This window comes from Drosophila montana, unplaced genomic scaffold, assembly GCF_035044405.1.
Source record: "Drosophila montana isolate Dmon_TW-CO22-7 unplaced genomic scaffold, ASM3504440v1 contig_3200_1, whole genome shotgun sequence".
In the NCBI taxonomy this organism is placed as follows: Eukaryota; Metazoa; Arthropoda; class Insecta; order Diptera; family Drosophilidae; genus Drosophila; species Drosophila montana.
The window spans coordinates 8,828,850-8,848,975 of record NW_026998080.1 but is presented as its reverse complement, the minus strand read 5'-3'; the positions used below and the strand labels follow the sequence as shown (position 1 = coordinate 8,848,975).

General features: G+C 42.1%; 3 protein-coding genes across 6 annotated transcripts in view; all 3 read right to left on the bottom strand.

The window, feature by feature from the left end:
- Nucleotides 1-9,020: 9,020 nt before the first annotated feature.
- Ance-4 lies at nucleotides 9,021-11,847 on the bottom strand. Its single transcript, XM_064687418.1, has 6 exons — nucleotides 11,716-11,847; nucleotides 9,875-11,140; nucleotides 9,588-9,805; nucleotides 9,406-9,528; nucleotides 9,164-9,342; nucleotides 9,021-9,101 (listed from the first exon to the last, which is right to left on the bottom strand). Exons 1-6 carry the CDS (start codon nucleotides 11,770-11,772, stop codon nucleotides 9,091-9,093), a joined length of 1,854 nt encoding a protein of 617 aa, XP_064543488.1. The 5' UTR covers nucleotides 11,773-11,847; the 3' UTR covers nucleotides 9,021-9,090.
- Nucleotides 11,848-12,038: 191 nt separating this feature from the next.
- PPO2 (Prophenoloxidase 2) lies at nucleotides 12,039-14,580 on the bottom strand. Its single transcript, XM_064688194.1, has 4 exons — nucleotides 13,491-14,580; nucleotides 13,337-13,432; nucleotides 12,509-13,270; nucleotides 12,039-12,434 (listed from the first exon to the last, which is right to left on the bottom strand). Exons 1-4 carry the CDS (start codon nucleotides 14,472-14,474, stop codon nucleotides 12,222-12,224), a joined length of 2,055 nt encoding a protein of 684 aa, XP_064544264.1. The 5' UTR covers nucleotides 14,475-14,580; the 3' UTR covers nucleotides 12,039-12,221.
- A 2,952-nt stretch (nucleotides 14,581-17,532) lies between these two features.
- The window catches only part of LOC135432476 (putative sodium-coupled neutral amino acid transporter 11), a 44,528-nt gene continuing 41,934 nt past the window's right edge, over nucleotides 17,533-20,126 (bottom strand). For 3 of the 4 annotated variants that reach the window (XM_064688196.1, XM_064688198.1, XM_064688197.1), the window contains 5 exons: nucleotides 19,710-19,780; nucleotides 19,277-19,438; nucleotides 19,025-19,137; nucleotides 18,367-18,558; nucleotides 17,533-18,232 (listed from right to left, as the gene is read on the bottom strand). In XM_064688196.1, the coding sequence (XP_064544266.1) occupies nucleotides 17,975-18,232; nucleotides 18,367-18,558; nucleotides 19,025-19,137; nucleotides 19,277-19,438; nucleotides 19,710-19,780 (796 nt within the window). In that variant the 3' untranslated portion in view covers nucleotides 17,533-17,974. Of the gene's footprint in view, nucleotides 18,233-18,366; nucleotides 18,559-19,024; nucleotides 19,138-19,276; nucleotides 19,439-19,709; nucleotides 19,781-20,126 lie in introns of those variants that run through there. The other variant, XR_010436909.1, reaches the window with a different exon arrangement.

The window sequence follows — 20,126 nt, the reverse complement described above, 5'->3', positions numbered from 1 at the left end:
CGATAACCTCGCAGCACCAGGAAATAATCTCTTGTCAAATATGTCTTTGGGTTTTTTTTAAATTATCTAATATTTTTTCTCGATAATTTACGATCTATCAAATTATCTATTGGCTGTCAACTACGGCTTTACTTCCATTAAAACAAATCTAAGGTTTATTCTTGATTTAATTTTATAATAATTTCGATATGAAAACTATCGATAATTTTGCAGCACAAGAAAATTATCTTCTCAAAAAATATCGAAGTTTTAATTTTGATATTCGAATATCTACTAAACTGAAGATCGACAAATGATATAGCTTTTGTTTATTTGGTTAAATCATACGATTTTTCATTATTAAATCGAATTATTATTCACCTCAACTCTCTCAAATAAAAAACAAACTTGAACGACCTTTAACTTTATGCCGCCCACAAATATATTTCTACCATCTCATGACCCTCGCTTAAGTCCAAGAACTCATCCCAAACTCATTACTTATCAGGTTAACAGCAAGTCAAATGAATAGCTACCCGGTAACAGTTCATCTTTGAGCGCGAACACTTACTCGTTCATTGTCGAAACGAAAGACTTAGGCAACGAACTTGTGCTGAATGTTCACCGATTCAACGTCAAGGCTGTGCCAAGGAGCCTTGATCTCAACAGCCAACGGGCCGAGGGAAACTCCCAAAAAGCAGTTGACAAAAAGAAAAAAATTAATTCACATGAGCAGACACACACACACGCACACACATACACACGCACACGCATGTGTGGAGTGGCCTTTGGAAAATCAATGCGAACGAAGTCAAAAGACGATGGCGACAGCAGCGTTTCGCAGCATCCTCTGCCAACAGATTCAGATGAATCATCGCAGTGATTTCTTCTATTTTGATTGTTGTTATGTTTGTGCAGCTGAAGAGTGTTGTTTGTGTGTGTGTGTACTGGTGGTTGTTGTTGTTGTTAGCTCCCTTGTTGTTGGCGCGCTAAAGTCCGTTTTGCTCTCATTTCAGCGCACTGGCGAATTGAAAGTGAAAGGAGCAGCAGCTCATTTCTACAACTGAAGTTGTAGCCGGGCAAATGTATCTGTATGTGTGCTAGTATCTGTATCTATATCTGTATCTTTAGCTATAGCTGTAGCTGTGACTGGAAATACTCCAGCTTCAGCTTCAGCTGGCGGACATGGGCATTGGCATTAGCGCGGGTGCTGCTGCTGCTGTTGATGTTGCTGGCGGATGCTTGCGTCTGTTGGAAAGTGTTTTAAGCGTGTGTGTGTGTTTGTTGTGACCTGGGCAAATATTTGCATACGGCAGGCAGCGCAATAAAAAATAAAGCTTAACCGCAAACTCGAGTAGCAATTGCTCTTAATTTCGCCTAGCCTGGCACAATTTTTACAGCTGCGGCTGCTGCTGCTGCTGTTGGCAATCATTCATTTGCCTCTGTTTTGTGTTTGTTTGCGCACAATTTATGAATATTCATTTGACTGACATTTTATTTAGATGTCTTTCGTTTTGTTTTTCTTGCTTTTTTTTGGTGGCAGCATCTTTTGTTTTTTGCCGATTTCTCTGGCAGAGACAAAGCCGCGCTGTTTGCAGACATTAAATGATGTAGCTGTCGTCTATTTTATATTTTTTTATTTCTCATTTTGCTTTTTCCCACTGCTGCTGCAACTGCATAACAGGCAGCGTGTGCAATGAGGAAGTTTGCAAAGTCTGCGCTTCACAGCTCAACGTCAAAGGCAAATAAAAATCGATAATTGAAAAAATGGCAACACAAATATTTGCAAGAGGCACAACAAATGCAGCACACAGAGTGTGAGAGACATGGGGAGAGGGGAACGATGCAATTGGATACCGAGATTAGCATACATTTGCTGTACGTTAAACAGCTGCATATACACACACACATACACACACACACCCTGCTGCAGCGGTAAGCACCCAAAATGATGAGGCAGGAAAATGTTCGCACATGCTTCATTTACGTGTGTGTATCTGTACGCCGCTCTCTGGTGTGTGCGAATGCCATCATCACTTTCACCCAGAGGTGATATAATGAACTACCGGCCCGGCCCGGCTCGGGCTGGCTCGGCCTGGCCTGTAAGCTAAAACCCAGTGCGCAAAAATCGCATCTGCAGCTATATCCAACAGCTGCTACGAAATGCGCTATATAGTAGTATTAGTTGTTGTTTTTTCGGATTGTTTTTGTCACATTGTTTACTTGACTGTTGCCCAGGTCCAACTCGTGATGCCATTTAGCGCAGCGCGCTGCAAAGATTCTAATAAAGAACTCACATTGAGAATGAGTTCTGTGTTTGGTGTTTCAATATTGAGTTCGTGCCTTCAGTCTTTTGTTTGTGCGCTGCGTTCAGTTCGCACTCGCTATAGTTATGCACCCAAACGTACTAATTCGATTAGCACTGCTTAACGAATTGCCTTTAATTGTTTATTAATTACATAAATATATAAAACGGAGCAAGAAAAAAAAAGGCACGCACGAATAACGCCGGATATTCAGAGCGGATGTTTGTGCAGCGCAGTTAATGTGTGCGTGTGCGTGTGTGTGTCTAGGATATTGAAAACTTTCCATATTTGTGAATGGATATTAAAAGAAATAAGCCATAATTGAATTAGAACGAGTTATTTTCATCTAAATAACTACACAAATATAAGAAATTTAATTTGAACTAATTTGTTGAATAAAATACGCCGTTTAAATCATTCTTCTACACGAAGTATTTAACAGCTTAGTCATGATGTGTAACTATTAGCAAAAATGAATTCGTGCACTCTTAAAATATTAATTATAATAAAAACAGTTCAAGAAGGATCACACTTACTGAGAAAAGTTTAAGTACATGCCAAGAGTTTGGATTTTATTCGCAAACAGTTGATAGTTTTCTCACAGTGTACTCGCATTGTCAATGGGCACGTGCCCCAGGGCGAACTTACCAAGAAATTGTTCGTCCCAGCGGCAATTAGTAGACGTTCGGTTGAAGACCAGCAAATAAACAATAAATATCTCGGTGCTGGCCAAGATAGGAAGATACAAAATATGGGATCGTGATATATGGAAGCGCATATGACAGCTGGCAGTGAGGCAGTCATAAATCAATTTCGGCGCCGCCAGAGCAAAGGTGTCAACCAGTTTGAGGTCTCAGCTCTGAGCACTGATTGCCGGCTGTCGGGATTGCCAAATAGCAGCCAGCCCACAGACAATCGAGCGGCGGCTTATGGAAATGAATATGTGAAAAGCTAAAAGACGTTTAGATTTTTGTTACCACTGTCTTTTAGCTCTTTTATGTTGTGTGTGTTGCTTTTTTTGGCTAATTACACAATTGTCTATGCAAGAGCTGCGGCTACAGCTCCAGCGCGCGACATATTTATGTGTCATGTGTGTGTGTGTGTGTGTGTGTGTGTGTGTGTGTGAGGGGGGAACTGATGGCTTATACAATCCGACAGACGGCAGATTCAACGGGGCATGCGTAACCGAGGGTGTTTTTTTTTCTTTGTGTTCAGCGAAATGAGCTTTATGAGCGTCTCTTACAATACATGTAAAAAAGTTGCATAGACCATAGACAACACGCGCGCATAAAGAAAACTATTTCTTTGTGCACACGGCTTGGCTGCTCGGCTTGGCTGTTGCCTGCAGTTGATTACCTTTCGGGTCTTTAGCCAGGCAACTCGAGTTGCAATTTGAGAAAATTTGATTGCCCAAAATGAAAGATGACAGCCAGATTTGAAGCGAGGCGTATGAATAATTTGCACATTAGTGTGCAGCTGCCTGGCAGCAGGCGTGGCTAACATTTGGAAATGCTGTTTGGCAATTGCTGTTGGGTACCGCAGTTGACCTAGAAAATTGCTTAAAACAGTTGACAGCGATGCGATGCGTTTCATAAGCAGCAAAAGCAAATTGGTAAACAAATTGGCCCGCTTTTCGCAATGGGACTGTAACTATGTCTGTGCCATCTGGCATCGAGCCAGGAAATTTACGCTGTGGCCTATTAAAAGGTAATTTTTAAAGCTAAAACGCTTTTGACTTTCATTGCTTTTGTGCAGTAGGCGCAACAAATCAAATCAAATTGCGTGCTCGCAACGTTTTCATTATGATTAAGTTGCAAATTATAAGAAAAACATAAAAAGATTTCCTCATTGCGCACCGTTCACCTCATCAGTCCGTCAGTTAGACAACAGATCTGCAGTTTTAACAGCTCAGACCGTTACAAAAAGAAGTGCAAATAAATATAAAATTGCAAAATATTACAACAACTTCCTGTCAAAGTAAGTGTCAAATTCTACAGCTCTATTGTGGAGTTAGCAAGCCTTGCTGTTAAACTGGACGTTGACTTTAACATAATTGACAAGAATTTTACTTAAATTTGCCTGTCAAAGTAAATGTTATTGCTTTATCAGTTCTGACTTTTACAAAATTAAGTGCAAATAATTTTACATACAATTTTCAAAAAACTTCCTGTCAAAGTAAATGTCAATTACAGGTCTATTGTCAAACTAAATGTTAAATCTATCGAAGCAGACAAGAATATTTTCTAAAGCCTCTTGTCAAAGTACATTTCAAAAACTACAGCTCCATTGTTGAGGTTTAAAGAGAAACGCTAGCCTTCCTGTCAAACTGAGTGTTAAATCTATCAAAATTGACAAGAATTTTATTTAAATTTGCCTGTCAAAGTGAATGTTAAGTCAATTGGGCTGGTCAACTCAACTCATTTGCCGAGATACTTTCAGTTTATCTAAAAGCGAAATCATTAAAAATCAAATATTTAGCAGCTAGTTTACCAACTGCCTGTCAAAGCGAGCATCTAAATCCCGGCACTTGCTTTGTGGCATTTGCAACATAATCAAAATGCAATCAGATTGAATAACTAACACCCAAAAATAGACAGCAGACGATTTGTTTTTGCGGTTATGCCCAAAATATAATTCATTAAACCACAAATACAAATGCAAAAGCGCAAAAGTAAATGAAATGAGCTTCACCGAAAATGAAAGTAAAATTAATTTTATTTTGATATTTTTTCACCCAACGCTTTTTCTTCTTTTTTTTGTTTTTGCTTGTGTTTTTGCAAGTATTGAACGAGCTCGCGTTGCTTGGCTTCTTGGCAATTTTTTGGCGATGATGTCAACATAATTTCTCCACCTACACAGCAGGCCAGAGCCGCAGGCCTCCCACTCCCCGCTTCGCTTACTCTCTTTCCCTCCCTCTCTCTGCCTCACTCTCTCCCTCTGTCTCACCTCTGACCCTTTGGCGTGGCTTTTTGGTTGAGTTTAATTTAAGGCGAGCACGAGCTTATATAACACGGCCGCAAGCTGTGCTTAAAATCTTTGGCGCGTTCGTGTCTTCAGTCTTTTGTTTTATGCCTTCGCCATGGCAGGAAGCCGACATTGAGCGAAATAAATGCCATGATTTGCATTTAATGCGCATCAAAGAAGAACCCATAGTTGTTCGCTTTCCACTTAATAGAAGTGTAAAAGATTTACAACTAGTAAAAACTTCACACTAAAGCCATGATTTACACGCCTAATGCCATAAAAGCCAGGGTGTGTATGGGGCGGGGAGAAGACTCTGAAGACAATGCGACAGCCGAAAGTCGGGATTGTTTGGCTCCCCAAAAAAACACAAACACACAGAGAAATGAAATGCAACAAATGATAATTATGGGCATTGCTGTATCATTGTGTATTTTGTTGCTGCTGCTGCTGCTAATAATCATAAAGAAAGGTTAACAAAAAAGCGCCTGCAGTTATGTATGTGCATGTGTGCATGTGTGTGTGTGTGTGTGTGTGTGTATTTAAGCCAGCATACAACATATTGGGGCAGCAGCTGTATTGTGCGCCGTCCATCGGTGCGTATACATAATCCTCCATTTCGAGCGTTGAGCGTCTGTTTCGCATTCCCTCATTTTTTTTATTAATATATTTTTATTATTATTATTGCCTTTGTTGCCATCATCACAGCCCGCGTCATAATATACATAATTTCTTAATTGCTTGGGGTCAGCTGCGTGTTGATTTTGTTGTTTTTTTTTTTTATTATTATTTTTTCGATTGCTATGCTGCGCGTTGACCGTGCGGCATGCGGCAAGCGACGGGGCGCCGCAGCAACTCCAGATTGGGTCTAATAAATACGTGTCTGCATGGCTTGAGCGCGATTTTAATGATATCTACTTGAATTTTGTGGCTGCCTCTGCGAATCGCCAAAAATTTGTTAAGTTTCATGTGAATAACTCTTGGCTGGAGATATGATATTGGAGCACGTAAAGCACAAATTAATTTAATTAATTTACGATTTGTAAAGGAAACTTTTTATTTGTATCTATATCTATAAATATCTCTATTATATTTGTATTTATATTTATAATTATATTTATATTTATATTTATATTTATATTTATATTTATATTTATATTTATATTTATATTTATATTTATATTTATATTTATATTTATATTTATATTTATATTTATATTTATATTTATATTTATATTTATATTTATATTTATATTTATATTTATATTTATATTTATATTTATATTTATATTTATATTTATATTTATATTTATATTTATATTTATATTTATATTTATATTTATATTTATATTTATATTTATATTTATATTTATATTTATATTTATATTTATATTTATATTTATATTTATATTTATATTTATATTTATATTTATATTTATATTTATATTTATATTTATATTTATATTTATATTTATATGTATATGTATATGTATATGTATATGTATATGTATATGTATATGTATATGTATATGTATATTTATATTTATATTTATATTTATATTTATATTTATATATATATTTATATTTATATTTATGGTGGATAGTTAGTTAGATAGTTTAACCTGTCCTCTATGCAGTCTCTCTGTTTTTTGTCTCCAATCTTTATTCCACACTCTATAAAAGTTTGGTCTAAACTTTATGGTAATTCCTTTCACAATTGTCTATGCCTGCGCCCATTTGTAAGATTCGCGGATTATTTAGCTCGTTTGGCGCGTTTCGTTTCATTTGGCTTCCTTTGTGCGAAACCAGTGAGAAAATATTTGCTTAAATCGCGCCAGTTGAATGTGTAAACAGAAAATTCGCCAAAGCGACAGAGCGAGGTGGGGCTAGAGCACGAAGAGGGAGACAGCGCAAGAGCGAGCCATACATGAGATAGTTAAGACGAATTTTTGGGTTAATGTTAATGCATTTGTTGATGGCCAGGCGGCAATTTAAAAAAGTTCAACCAAATTGGCTGACAGCCGCATGTAAATTTCATTTAACTTGTTTTCCCTTTTTGTTGTTTGTGGGCCATTTCGAGTATTTTGCATAAAGAGGCATTCAGCAAGCCGAATAAAGATTGCGCTGACGCTGACGATGGCGACGTCGACGGCGACGGCGTGGGTGCCTTTCACTCAACTTCAGCTCCAACTTGGAAGTTCACGTCCGGCTCGCTGGCTGTTGCGGCAGCCGTGCCATGTCAAAGTTGGAGCCGTCTGGCAATCTGTGGAGCAGCTGCTGCTGCTGCTGCTGCCGCCGCCGCAATGGAAACAATTTCATTTCATGGCCATTCAGTGCGCGTTGCCCCCTGACTGCAATTTGGCGCAATTAGCAGCGGGCGGCACGCAATGCAATCATTTACACACACACACACGCACAAAAAAAAAAGAAAGAAACGGTCAAAAGAAACCGCCCACTAAACAATTGGAAATCGAATTGGTAGTGAAAGAGGCTACGGCACGCCCCGCTGATTAGCTCAAAGCCCTGACCAAATCTTTGGCAGCAGCCACGCATATAAATGGACGCGGACGACCTTGCGGCATGGCGGCTGCAATTGCGCCACAGTTCGTTGCAGCTGCGACTTGGCTAATGACCATCAAGTACCAGAATCGCTGACCTTTCGCCAGGCATTGTGTGTGTGTGTGTGTGTGTGTGTGTGTGTGTGTGTGTGTGTGTGGCAAGTGAAGCGTCAAGCTGAAGTCCGGCTTGACAGAATGCCAACCAAGAGGGGCAGACACTAATCCCCGCTTGATACAAGCTACAAAAATGCTGCCTGTCATGTAGTCCAGACGTCGACGACGATGGCGTCTCGGATGTGGATGTGGCTTTTGGGTCTGTTGTTGCATGAACGCAATCAAGCGACGAACGTGCCACGCACAAAGCTGCGCTTCGATGGGCTTCAACTGCGACAGCTGCGACTAAGCATTGCGACACTTTAGCGGACGCATATTCAGCCTGGAGGTTGCCTCGTCCCTTGCTGCCACTCGCCCGCCCACCACGGCAACTGAGTCGGCGGTCATTTGTGGCAAGCAAAAGGTAAAGTGCATCGAAAGCTGCGCTGCCAAATGGCCGGAACAGATTATTCGGCTGACTGGCAGCCGATTGGGAAATGCAGCAGCCAATCATAGCCAAAGCTAACAGCATTTATATTGCTGTGGCTAAAACGCTGCCAAAGTGGACAAATCTCTTGTGGCTGATGGTTCTTGGGCAAGCGCAGAAATTGCTAATGACCAGGGCTGCTTAAAGAGAATATCCAAGATTGAGGCCAACTTATTTAACAATGCAAAAAAAACTATACAAAATATCAGATTAAACAAAATAACTTTTGAATATCAACAACAATTCAGTTATTTTGTTTAGTTTTATAGTAATGTATTTTTGTTGCAACCGTTGAATAAATTAGTTAAAATATCTCTTAATTCTTATAGTTTCACCTTTTCCTATATATCTATATATCTGAGAATTCTTTTCATTTATAATCGATTTGTTAAGCACAAAGTCGAGTTTTTTGCATTTTGAATATTTTGTTTTCCCGCCACATGTGTGTCTATATATTTGTCTCACTCTCACGCCCAGCGCACACGCAGCTGCACTGCGCCTAACATTTGCTGAGGCGCAAGCGAGACAACAGCTGCAAACGGAACTAGCTCACATAGTTCATTGCCGCAGTTCATTTGACTCGCTTGCAGTGCTGCCAAGCGCATGCCAACTGTCAGTTATTATTTGAAAATCGAATTTGAATATTTAGCAAAAGTTTTTATTGAGTTTAACAAGCAAACGTTTGTAAATAACATAAAAAGCGCACTTAAACGACTTCTGCAAGACAAAATAAAAACACGTTAGTGTCAAATTCTAAGCCTTAACAAACTTCAACTTACTTTTTTGTGTAGAATTCCAGCCAATCTTAACTTTGGTCTGCTTATTGTGCGTCTTCAGCCAGTCCACAATGGGCTGATAGTATTCCAAGAGCGCCAGACTGCTGAGTCCTGTATTTTTGGGCAAAACTTTGCCAACTACTTCACGCCAAGGTTTCGTTGAGCCCAGCGACATCATAGCTCTAAATAGAGGAATAGTTTTTTAATTAAACTAAGTAAATATTAGATTAACTTTCGAAACGCACTTGAGGCTGTTGCCCACAGCGAAATTGCCATAGAAATCACAATTGTGCAGCAGACCGCGATGATTGGCCTGATGGCACAGCGCACGATAGAACTGGTAGCCCAGAATTTCCGAAATGAATTTTCTGCAAGCAATTCACAATTAGCTTAGCAATAGATAGTTTTCTTTTTAGGTGTAAGTTACTTGGTTTGATAATTCTGCTCGATGTTCACATAGAACTTGTAGGGAAAGTCTATGGCGCCCTCCGTGCGATCCGTGGGCGGCTCAATGCCGGCATGCTGCTCCAAGAGGCGCCAATAGTGCCTGTTGACCGTGTCCATGTCCACGGTGCCGTTCAACAGATCGTGCATCACCTTGGTGTGCACATAGTACAGCGGGATGTTGAGAACTGTGTGAATGCCCTGGAAGAGAGAATGAAGAGAGAAAGGTCCTTAGAGGTTACTCCTGTCTCCTGCCTGCCTGCTACCCACCATTCTAAAGAGTCGATTCATCAGCGTCTGCTCCGTGAATTGCACGTTTTTGGCCAGGCCACGCCCCGTCAGATGTGTGGGCGAGGAGGCGGATAGGACGACAGCTTCGCCCACGGGATACTCCAGGTTGTAGGCCTTGAAGTAATACGAGGGCAGCTGCTTCTTCTGCTCGGCATAGTAGACGCGCGCCATGTGGGCGTGGTACTGCATCAGCTTCCTGAAGCTAACCTTCTCGCAGTACATCATGTAGACATGGGGCGTTAGATCGAAGAGCGCGGGCCGGCAGTCGTCGTCGGGTCTGTCCTCGTTGGGTTCCTTCAGCTGGTTCTTGTGGAAGTCGGCGCTGAGCGGCGCAAAGCCCAGCGAGGTATAGAAGCTCTCGGACTCATTGATGAGCGCCTTGGCGCTCAGCTGCTTGACGAAGTCGTCGTATTGGGGCAGATCCTTGCGCGGAAAGAAGCCCTCAATGATGCTGCCCTCCTCCCAGGCCTGCTCGAGCACCTGCTGGAACAGGTGATCCGGTATGGGTCCGTTCGCATTGACCACCTCGCTGCCGTATTTCTGGTGCAGCTCGCGACGCACAAAGGCGTGCAGCTGCTGATAGGCGGGCTTCAGCTCGGCCATGGCCTGCTCCATTTGCTGCAGCATCTCCTGGCTGTCGTAGCGATACCAGAGCTGATGCACGGGTATCTCCAGTATCTTGGCGGCCTTCTGGTACGATTGCACAATTGTGTAGAAGTTGACCGAGGCCCAGATCTGGTTCTTATCGCGCCACGTCTCCCAGTAGTACTTCAGCTCGTCCGCGTCGCTGCTGCGCTGCACAATCTTCTGTATGTCCGGATAGTAGGCCAGCGGGCTGTCGTCCTCGTTGGGCATCTTGGCGCCGCCCAGATATGGCTCGATGTCCTTGTCCGTGGACATTTTCTGCAATGCCGCCAGATTCATTTGCACCGACGAGAAATAATCCTCGCCCAGCACAAACAGATCGCCCACCTTGCGCAGCTCCTGCAGCGCCAGCTTCAGCTCCCCGTCGTGCACTTTGCTCAGATCAAAGCCGCTCGCCTCCCGCGAAATGCCGACCAGCTCGTCGGCAATGCGCTTCACATTGGTCAGCTTCGAGAAGAGCGCCTCGAAGTCCTCCTCATTGTTCGCCGAGTACGTCTCCGAGGCGATCTGATTGTACAGCTTGTAGTAGCGCTCGCTCGACTGATCAATGAACGTCTTGGCCTGCCGATCGTAGCTAGAGCTGACGCCAGCTCTTGTCACCTAAGGTCAGACAAATGGCACAAAGTTTCAATTGTTGTCTATGCGCATGTATACCCTGTGCACAAATTGATAAAGGGTATGTGGACTTTGTGCATTGACTTTAGGAGTGTTTACATCAGAACTAACAAGGTTTTCTTATATTGAAAATCGATAAATATCGATTTGGAGAGACAAATAGATTGTGTTAGCAAGATTTATTAGTTATATGCCTCAGCTCTCACTTGAATTAAAAGTAAAAGTGTAGATTCTTAGTATAAATATTGGGAGATAATAATCTATCTGGCTGTATATAGTCTATAGGTTAATATGCCATCTTGATGTTCCAAAGATTATATAGCGTATGAACTGAAGAGTTATATAAGTATAAATGAGATGCTGAGGCAAGAAGAAGCACAGTTGTTGCCAAAGTGTGTGTGTTTATATATATGCAGGGTATATAAGGAACTTCTTCAGGCTAATAGGGCTTGGGTATAGAATTTACTATGTACACTAAGATCAAAGTAGAGTATTGCGCAGTCGGTAATCTCTGCAAGGCTTAGATTTTTTTTAAGAGTTTATTTTTGAATTATGCTTACGCCAATAGCTGCTATCAGCAGCAGCAGCAGCAGCTGAGCTTGACACGCGTAGCGCATCTTTTCGCCTTGAAGAACTTTAGTTTGAATCGCTTTCACTTTTGCACCACACGGCGGTGCGTCCAGAACTGAGCCACTGTGGCGACAGCAGCGCGATTATAAGCAGCAGGCAAACCACATGAGAGAAGAGCGAAAGAGAGAGAGAAGAGCGAAAGAGAGAGAGAGAGAGAGAGAGAGCTGCTATCAATAGCTTGAGCGCCGCCTGATAAGCGCAATCTAAGGCCACGATCTTATAGTAGTATAGAAATGAATGGACTCTATAGGAATTTGTATTGTTTTCTTTAAATGCCATGATGCGTTTTATTAAAAGCTCAATCAAGATGCAATATAGGCTATTGCCAAGTAGTATATGATTATTATGATTATATCTATGCGAAGGTTGCGTTGTCGTCATCATCATCATTGTCGTCGTCGTCGTCAGCCAGAGTTGAGAGCACAAAGAACTGCAACTAGGCCTGGCGTTGGGTGGTGCGATTCTCGTGGCGTATGCTGACATCGACAATGCTCATGTTGGGCGTCAGGAAGTTGACCAGGCGATCGGCGCCAGTGCGCGGCAGCCGATCGAAGGGATAGCCCATCGACTGGCGATCGGGATAGAGACGATCCCGCACCCCGCAATAGCTGGCCGCATCGCTGCAGCGGCCCACCAGCTGCTGATCAATCTGTGTGTGGGAGTGGGTGAAGAGAGGGGTCAGTTTAAATAAAGCTAAGCCGAGCTGAGCTAAGAATTGCTCACCCTATCGTTCTCATAGTTGGAGACCATGACAAAGAGATCGCAGCGCAGGCCCTCGGGCAGGCCCTTGGGTATGAGCATATGATTTGGCCAGCCGCAGCCGCAGAAGTTGAACTCGAGCTCCTCGGCGCTGCCGGCGGCCGGGCGATTCGTCTCCAGATTGCGGAAGGTGCGCTCAAAAGGTATGGTCACACTGGACTCGGTGGAGCGACGGCGTATGGTATTCGGGCCGGGATTCAGCGAGACCACAAACTTATCGAGCTCGACCATCATCAGGCGCTGCTCGCGCATCAACATGGGCTGGCCGCGCTCGTCATTCTTGGGCGCCAAGAAGATGCGCACATAGCCGAAGCGCTGGGCGCCTCCATCGTTGTTCACATTGATCGTGTAGGTGAAGGGCAAGTGGGTCAGATGGGTGAAGCGGGCGAAGACATTGCCGCGTGGCGTAAAGTCGAAGCCGCGCGACAAGTCCATGTCCGACTGCTGCCAGAAGGTGGTCAGCACATTTGGCTGGCTGCCATTGGCGGCCACCTGGACGCCCGTTATGGAGATGCCCGTATAGTTGAGCTGGGTGTCCGTGTAGGCGGGCAGACGGGTCTTGTGCTCCTGGAAGATGCGATCGACGTACGCGTGCCATCTGTAAAAGACCGGATCGCGCATCGCCGTCGAGGAGTCGCCCATCACGCCAAACGATTCCAAGTGCTTGTTGTTTGTGTCGTGCGAGTACGAGATGAAAACGTGCCCGAAGTTGTGCAGATCACCATACTGAAATTACAGGGTATACATTGAATTAAAACCTGGCCATGAATACGTGCTGCCTCGTCCGCTCACCAGGGTGCGATTGGGCGACAGAATGGAGGACTCCACAATATTGCCCAGTATATCAATGCCGCGTGCCTCGTCCAAGTCCATGCGTTGGCCACGCTCCTGTGAATAGGAAATAATTAAAAGACCATCAAAAGGAATTGCCTCGCTGGCTACTCACGTCCAGGACAAAGCCCTGGTGGATGGCCTCGAAGATGCGATCGCGCCAGCGCTCCAAGTCGCCCAGCTCCACATTGATCTGATCCTGTTCGCGATTCAGATCGCCCAGACGCGTGTTATCGAAGCGCGGCGGCCACGCCCGACTGGCCACCAGTGAGTCCATCTTGGGGAAATAGCCCTCGGCAATGGGCTCGCGCAGATTGTTGAAGGGCAGGACGCGGGCCAGATTGTTGCTGAACCGTTCCATGTTATAACGAGCCAGGACCTGCTCGTGCATGTAGTAGAAGAGCTCGCCGCGGCGATCCTTGTCCACAATGCTGCGGTCGGAGGCCTCGAAGGGATACACCAAATGCCAATGCCAATGATGCAGATTAATGCCCAGATCCTCACGGAAATACCACAGACGATGCTCCGGCTCCAGATCGGATGCGGTATAGTCTCGTGGTATGACAATGGGCATGCGAGAGCCCGGCTGCACCACAAACGATTCTTCGCGCAGCTCGCGGAAGACCTGCGAGTCGACAAAGCGATCGGGGAAGGTCTGTGCGAACGAGGGCAGATCCAGGCTCTGGGTATCGGGACGATGCAGCAGCGCCACGGACAGCGCATAGTTGAACATGACCGGATTGACACGATCGCGGGCATAGACCGCCACGCTCTGCAGATCGTCCACGCTGCGCATGTTCACAAATATGTCGATGAGGCGGCCGGCGATGCGTCGATGCTTGGGTATGAACAGCGAGAACTGCTCGTCGCGGCCCAGTGACATCGGAATGCGCAGATCGGGTATGGAGATTTCACGGACCGGGACGCGCTGCTCGACCTTCTCGCCGACACGGCTCTGCACCTCGTTGCTGATGGGCCGATAGCGATCGGTCAGATAGTTGTCCGGCACATCGAACACGGTCACCGTCTTGCCCTTGTCCATGAAGACGGGCTCCGTCGGGTGCTCGAACAGCAGCAGCAGATTCTTCTTGTCGGCCATCTCAGCGAGAACTTAACAACAGTCGTAAAAAAACTGAGCAACTGAATAAATGGAACTGGACAAGTGAATAAATGGAACTGGGCACTTGTAGCACTTGTTGCAGTTGCTGGCGAACTGTGACTTCTCTAGGCTCCGGCTACGCCTTTTATAGGCCAATGCTATCAATGCTATCCAAAATATAGAAAACCACAAGCTAAGCTCAACTTTTGCTGGGAACGGACACATTTTGTGGTGCCCAAAAAAATATGCGCTGTGATAGTGGCTGATAAGGAAGAGTAGAAACCGCAAATGTTATTTTTTCATTTCATTTCTTTTTTTTTTTATAATTGCATATTTCTAAAATACATTCTTTATTTGTTTACACATTTATAGTATATACTAATTTGAGTGAAATTTGATTATTCTTTGTATGTATATAAATTATATATGTACTATATTTTGTCAATATATATATTTATGTGTGTGTGTGTGTGTGTTTATATAGTATCTGCAACAAATTCTACGCTCTACGCTCTGCGCTCTCGTTAATACATCAATTAATTTAACTACATGCACAATTTTATGATATACATATATATAAACATATATAAATATAAATATATATAGTTATATTTTTAAGATCAACAACTTGCTTAAATAATATACGCCAGATAAAGGTAACGTTTCCCTAGAATTGCCAAGAATATCAATTGATCAGCTGCGATTTACACTTCCTCTCGATCTCTGCGTTCTGCTCTATTCTCATTCTTTCTCATTTTTGCGATTCCAAATTCTCTGTCTCAACTCTCTTACGTTTTAGCTTTTCCTCTCCATTCTCTCCTCTCTCCCTCTCTCTTTACCTCTGTCCAATTTCATTTTCTCTCTTTATTTTTCTGTCTCCCTCTTTTGCACACACTTCCCTTCTTTTTGCACTGCCACCCACTTTTATACTCTCTCTCTCTCTCTCTCTCTCTCTCATTGTCCATCCCTCTCTTCCATACTATCTCTTTTTTTCACTGCTTCCCTCCTTCCCTGAGCGTCTCCTCTCTCTTCCATACACGTCTTCTCTCTTTTTGAATTAATTTCTCTCTCTCTCTCTCTTTTCCACACAATTTCTCTCTCTTTCCTGCTGACTCTTTCCCCACACCTTGAACCCATCATTTTCTCACGCATTCTCAAACCTTTCCACCTCTCTCTGCGTCTCATCCATTTAAAGTTCCATAATTTGTATCTAATAGTAAGATATTTAAAGAGGTGAATCTTTTATATATTTATATATATAATATATCTTTTTTAATAACTGAATAGACAGCTCTCTATAAAGTGTATATACAAGTGTTGTTCAGTTTTCTCGTGTGTTGTTCCTGTTGTTGTTCTTGTTGTTGTTGTTGTGTAAAAGCGTGTAAGTTCTTGTAAAAAGTATCTTAGAAAAGCCCTTGAATATATATGTCCTGTGTGCTCCATTGTTTTGGCCATTGTTTTCTATTCGCATTGCATGATATGTTGTGTTGTATTTAAGCTCTTAGGATAGAGTTGTTTGGGTTTTTGTCTTTGGTTCTTAGATCGAACGCAAAACGGAGTAGTTCGACACTTGGTTCCCATAGACCAGTAAGAAGAAGAGTGAGTGAGCATTGGTAGTGTGTAAATATTGCCATGTTAAATATGTGGTAAAAAAGATCTATTTAATCATATCAAAAATTACAATATACAAATATGTATTTACATAATATATATATATATACGCTTTATATCGTGCAGTTTGTCAACTCAAAATGAATACGTACAAAAATAGACCAGTGTGTACATACATAATAATTATACCACAATACGCAAAATAGAATCAGTGCCATTTTATACGAAAACAACTTAAAACTGTTGTTGTTCCACATTAAAAATATTAAAAGAAATAGTTCATTTAGTTCTATGTCAAATACAAAATATAAAATGTTTCATGTCTCTTGTGTTTGTTGTTTGTGTATTTCAAAAGTTGTTAAAGCTTAGTCACATTTCGGAGCTGAAGCAATTCTCTAGAGTTGTATACATATATATAAAACGTTTAAATATGATTTGATTCGATTCGATAAGTTTCTCTATATGCCATATATAATAGATAGTTACAAATAGGTTTTATTTATCTTTATATTTTAATTTCTTGTCACTTTTTGATTATTTGCAACTTGATCTGGCTTCTGCTTTGTATGCATGTTTTGTGTGTATATTGGTGCCCAAATATATTCAGACTACGCTAATGCTACTTTGTAATTACAATAACCAACTATTCGACGAAAAAATTGCATGCATTACACCGACCACGTCTAAGGAACTTGCACTACAATTTGTTATTTTTTTTTGTATAATATATTTACCCCCCTTCCATAAAACCATAAGAAGAAAAAACTGCACACAAAACTCTGCTAATCGAAATCATATTATATGTAAATAGAGTTTGATTATTTTGCTGGGTGCACATACATTTTGGGAAATATATGTATGCTATAACAACTTGCTGTTTTGTACTGAGATTCAGGTTTTTCTATTCTCAAATCCTTCGTATCACTTGCCTCACAGTTAGCTAACAATACACACACACACGTATACACACACACGGATACCTACAACACAGTTTCGAGATACTTTGAACATCAGAGACTCAGGTACAAGTATTCGTTTTGCCCCTAAACCAAAAATGGTGCAGCTACAACAAATAAATAAGTAAATTATCATAATAAAAGCAAAAGTAAATACAAGTAAGCGCAACTAAGTTCGGCTGGCCGAAGCTCTTAATACCCTTGCAGATATATATTTTTGAAATTTTTGAAACAATCCGAACTAAAAACCAAATATAATTTAGTAAACTTTATAAACTTAGTTTATCGATCAATAGTTTCTGTGTGAATAATGATATAATTCCATGGAAGCTTTATGATATCAAATTTATATGATATATCTTCTATATCCTATCATATGATAATATCATCAAGTAATTATTATTAAATTCTGACAGCTACGGGGAGAACGAAGTGAAGCTTACATTTGCTCAAATGAAAACCATATTCTCATATAATAAATAATATATTAATTAAAGGGAATATAGTGTGAAGCATGATAAAACAAAGTCTTGGTTGAGTTTTGTATAGATATATAAATATATATACTTATAAAAAAAAGTTTATCAAGAATAATCAACATTTGGCCGCGCACAAACAGACGGACAGACTTAGAATGGACTTTATGAATATGAACGAATATAAATGAATATAAATGCCTTACGTACTCTGCCATAAAATCACATTAATACAAATCTGCAAGAGTACAAAAGCTAAGCCCAGTAAAAGAAATAAATGAATAAATAAAATGTAAACCCCAGCCGCAATCCGCAATCTGCAAACCGTAATCTGCAATCTAGAATCCACAACCCGTAAAACCCACATCAATGCAAATGTATTGCCAATGCTTATGACTTAACTAATGACTTTTGGCTTAGCTGCTGCTGCCTCTTCCTGCTGTTGCCGTTGCCGGACTCAATTGAGCACCACCTGTGCGGTGGTGGTGGCATTCTGGAACTCCTGCCGGCAATAGCCCATCACAATATCCGAACGGCAATCGTCGCCCATTAGACCTGGCAGGAGGACCGCAGCGCCCAGTATGGTAACCACCGCGCCAAATACAACCAGGCCCAGGGCGGGCAGCTTCTCCCGGCTGAAGAGGGCATGCGGTTCCATTTGTATGTAGGCCAGGCCGGGCAGTATATAGGCCAGGGGTATGGCTGCCAGCAGACCCTAAGTTGTTCAGAAAATTTACATGAAATTACAATGCTCCAGCCAGTTGTTATTTGTTATGGCCGACTGTGTGTGTGTGTGTGTGTGTGTGTGTGTGTGTATGTGTGTACAAATCGGTATCAAAATCAACCCACATTCAATTCCAAGACGGAGCCCAGGCAGTCGGTCATGGGCGATATTATGAAGGCGCTGAACACAATGGCCAAGGTAATCGCTTTCGAATACTCATCGATTTCGGCGCCCTTCTCCAAGCTGGGATCCTTGTCCTGGGTAAACTCGCTGATGGGCTCCTTCAGCACAAACCGATGCACCAGAGCGCGCACAATCTACAACAACAGCAACAATGTTGCAGCGAAAATGAGAAAGAAAGCAAACACAAACTAGTTTATCAAAATGCAACTGTGTGTGGCACGAACCAAAATGTAAGCTATGTGTGGCAGCAGCTTCGCCAAAATGACTGCAATTGGACAGCAGCAGCAGCTGGTCAAAATAAAGTGCCAAGCATTAAACAAACTAAGTATCTCAAGGATACAAATGTTCTGTAAATCTGCAGATGTCTTATGTGAAATGCATTAAGATATGTTTAAGTTCTTATTACAGAAATTCAATTCATTTATATTTTCATTTAATTTTCAATTTAATCAAAAACAAACTAACAATTGGCCTAATATATTTTTTTTATCTATTATTGCAGAAAACAAGCTTGGACTTTAATAGCTACAAATTACCTCACAAACTTCAAGTTGAGCTGCCATTGTAAAGGGTATTATTATGGAGGACTGCCCAACTTACCTCACGTGAAACGAAGCACTCGATGGGAAATGTCAGCAATATGGATATGGAGAAGAGCACACGCGAGAAATTCATTAAGTCATCATCCCAGCAATAGTTCTCCAGCAAATCGCCTGCAATGAAATTGGGCACAAAACCAAAGTAAAAGAATGCGCTACAGATTAAAGCTGATTTACAGCGTTGTAAAATAAAATGGTAGAAGTAACCGGGGCAAATGCCATTAAATGCGAGCGAAATTGTCAATTAGTTTACCCTGTGAGAGGGCGCGGAATGTTGAGTAGCCCGCAATGCCGAAGAGCGCCGCCACAGTCCAGGCAAATCCAATCGAGATGTGGGTGACCTTCTCCCAGCGTTCCATGGTCGCCTCGCGCATCGATTGATAAACGAGAAACGTGTTGTGATGACACATGAAAGCTGTGCGAAGTGCAGAACGAGACGGCGAGAACAAAGTGAGAGAGAGAGAGAGAGGGAGAGAGAGTGAGTGAGCATTAGAATTGACATTGAGCGGCAAATGCAATTAAATTGTTTTTATTTCTTTCTTTCTTTTGTCTAGCTGTCTGGCAACGCTGTGCGCCGCGCTTAGCCGCAATCATCTAGCTGTTATCCTTGCAGAAGTGCCTGCTGTTGCATAAGTAAACACACACATATATATATACATTAATGCGGCTCCCGCTCAGCTACTTACCAAACACCATAATGCCCGTGGCGGGTATTAGATCCGAGTTCGCGAAGCGCCAAGAGTCGGCCGTATCCGTGCTACGGGCAGCAACAGGCAAAAAGGATACATATTTACGTGGGAAGCAACAAAAAAAAAACAAAGTATAAATAAATTACACAAAGTTAACACCAAATTAACATTTCCCTTTTCTTTTACGTTTTCAGAAATGTAAAATATGGCCACAAAAAAGCAATGGACTAAGTTGAGGTTTATATGTTTCTCGAGCGTTATGTGGCACAGATAAAAGGGGCTGCGGACAGCCAACAATGTGAGACGTGGCACAAAAGTACACAAATTGGAAATTTATTTAAATTTTATGCCCCGCTACAACAAGTAGGAATCGCCGCACAAAGCTCGAGCACCCGTTGACCATGAAATACGCAG

Bases quoted from the DNA above. Each gene is read 5' to 3' on its own strand.
- PPO2 (XM_064688194.1), bottom strand. From the start codon at position 14,474: ATGGCCGACAAGAAGAATCTGCTGCTGCTGTTCGAGCACCCGACGGAG. The intron at 13,433-13,490 runs GTGAGTAGCCAG...TCCTATTCACAG, and splicing joins ACCAGGGCTTTGTCCTGGAC to GAGCGTGGCCAACGCATGGA. The intron at 12,435-12,508 runs GTGAGCAATTCT...TCCCACACACAG, and splicing joins CCAACTATGAGAACGATAGG to ATTGATCAGCAGCTGGTGGG.
- Ance-4 (XM_064687418.1), bottom strand. From the start codon at position 11,772: ATGCGCTACGCGTGTCAAGCTCAGCTGCTGCTGCTGCTGCTGATAGCA. The intron at 9,806-9,874 runs GTGGGTAGCAGG...TCTCTCTTCCAG, and splicing joins TGAATCGACTCTTTAGAATG to GGCATTCACACAGTTCTCAA. The intron at 9,343-9,405 runs GTGCGTTTCGAA...TCCTCTATTTAG, and splicing joins GCTGTGGGCAACAGCCTCAA to AGCTATGATGTCGCTGGGCT.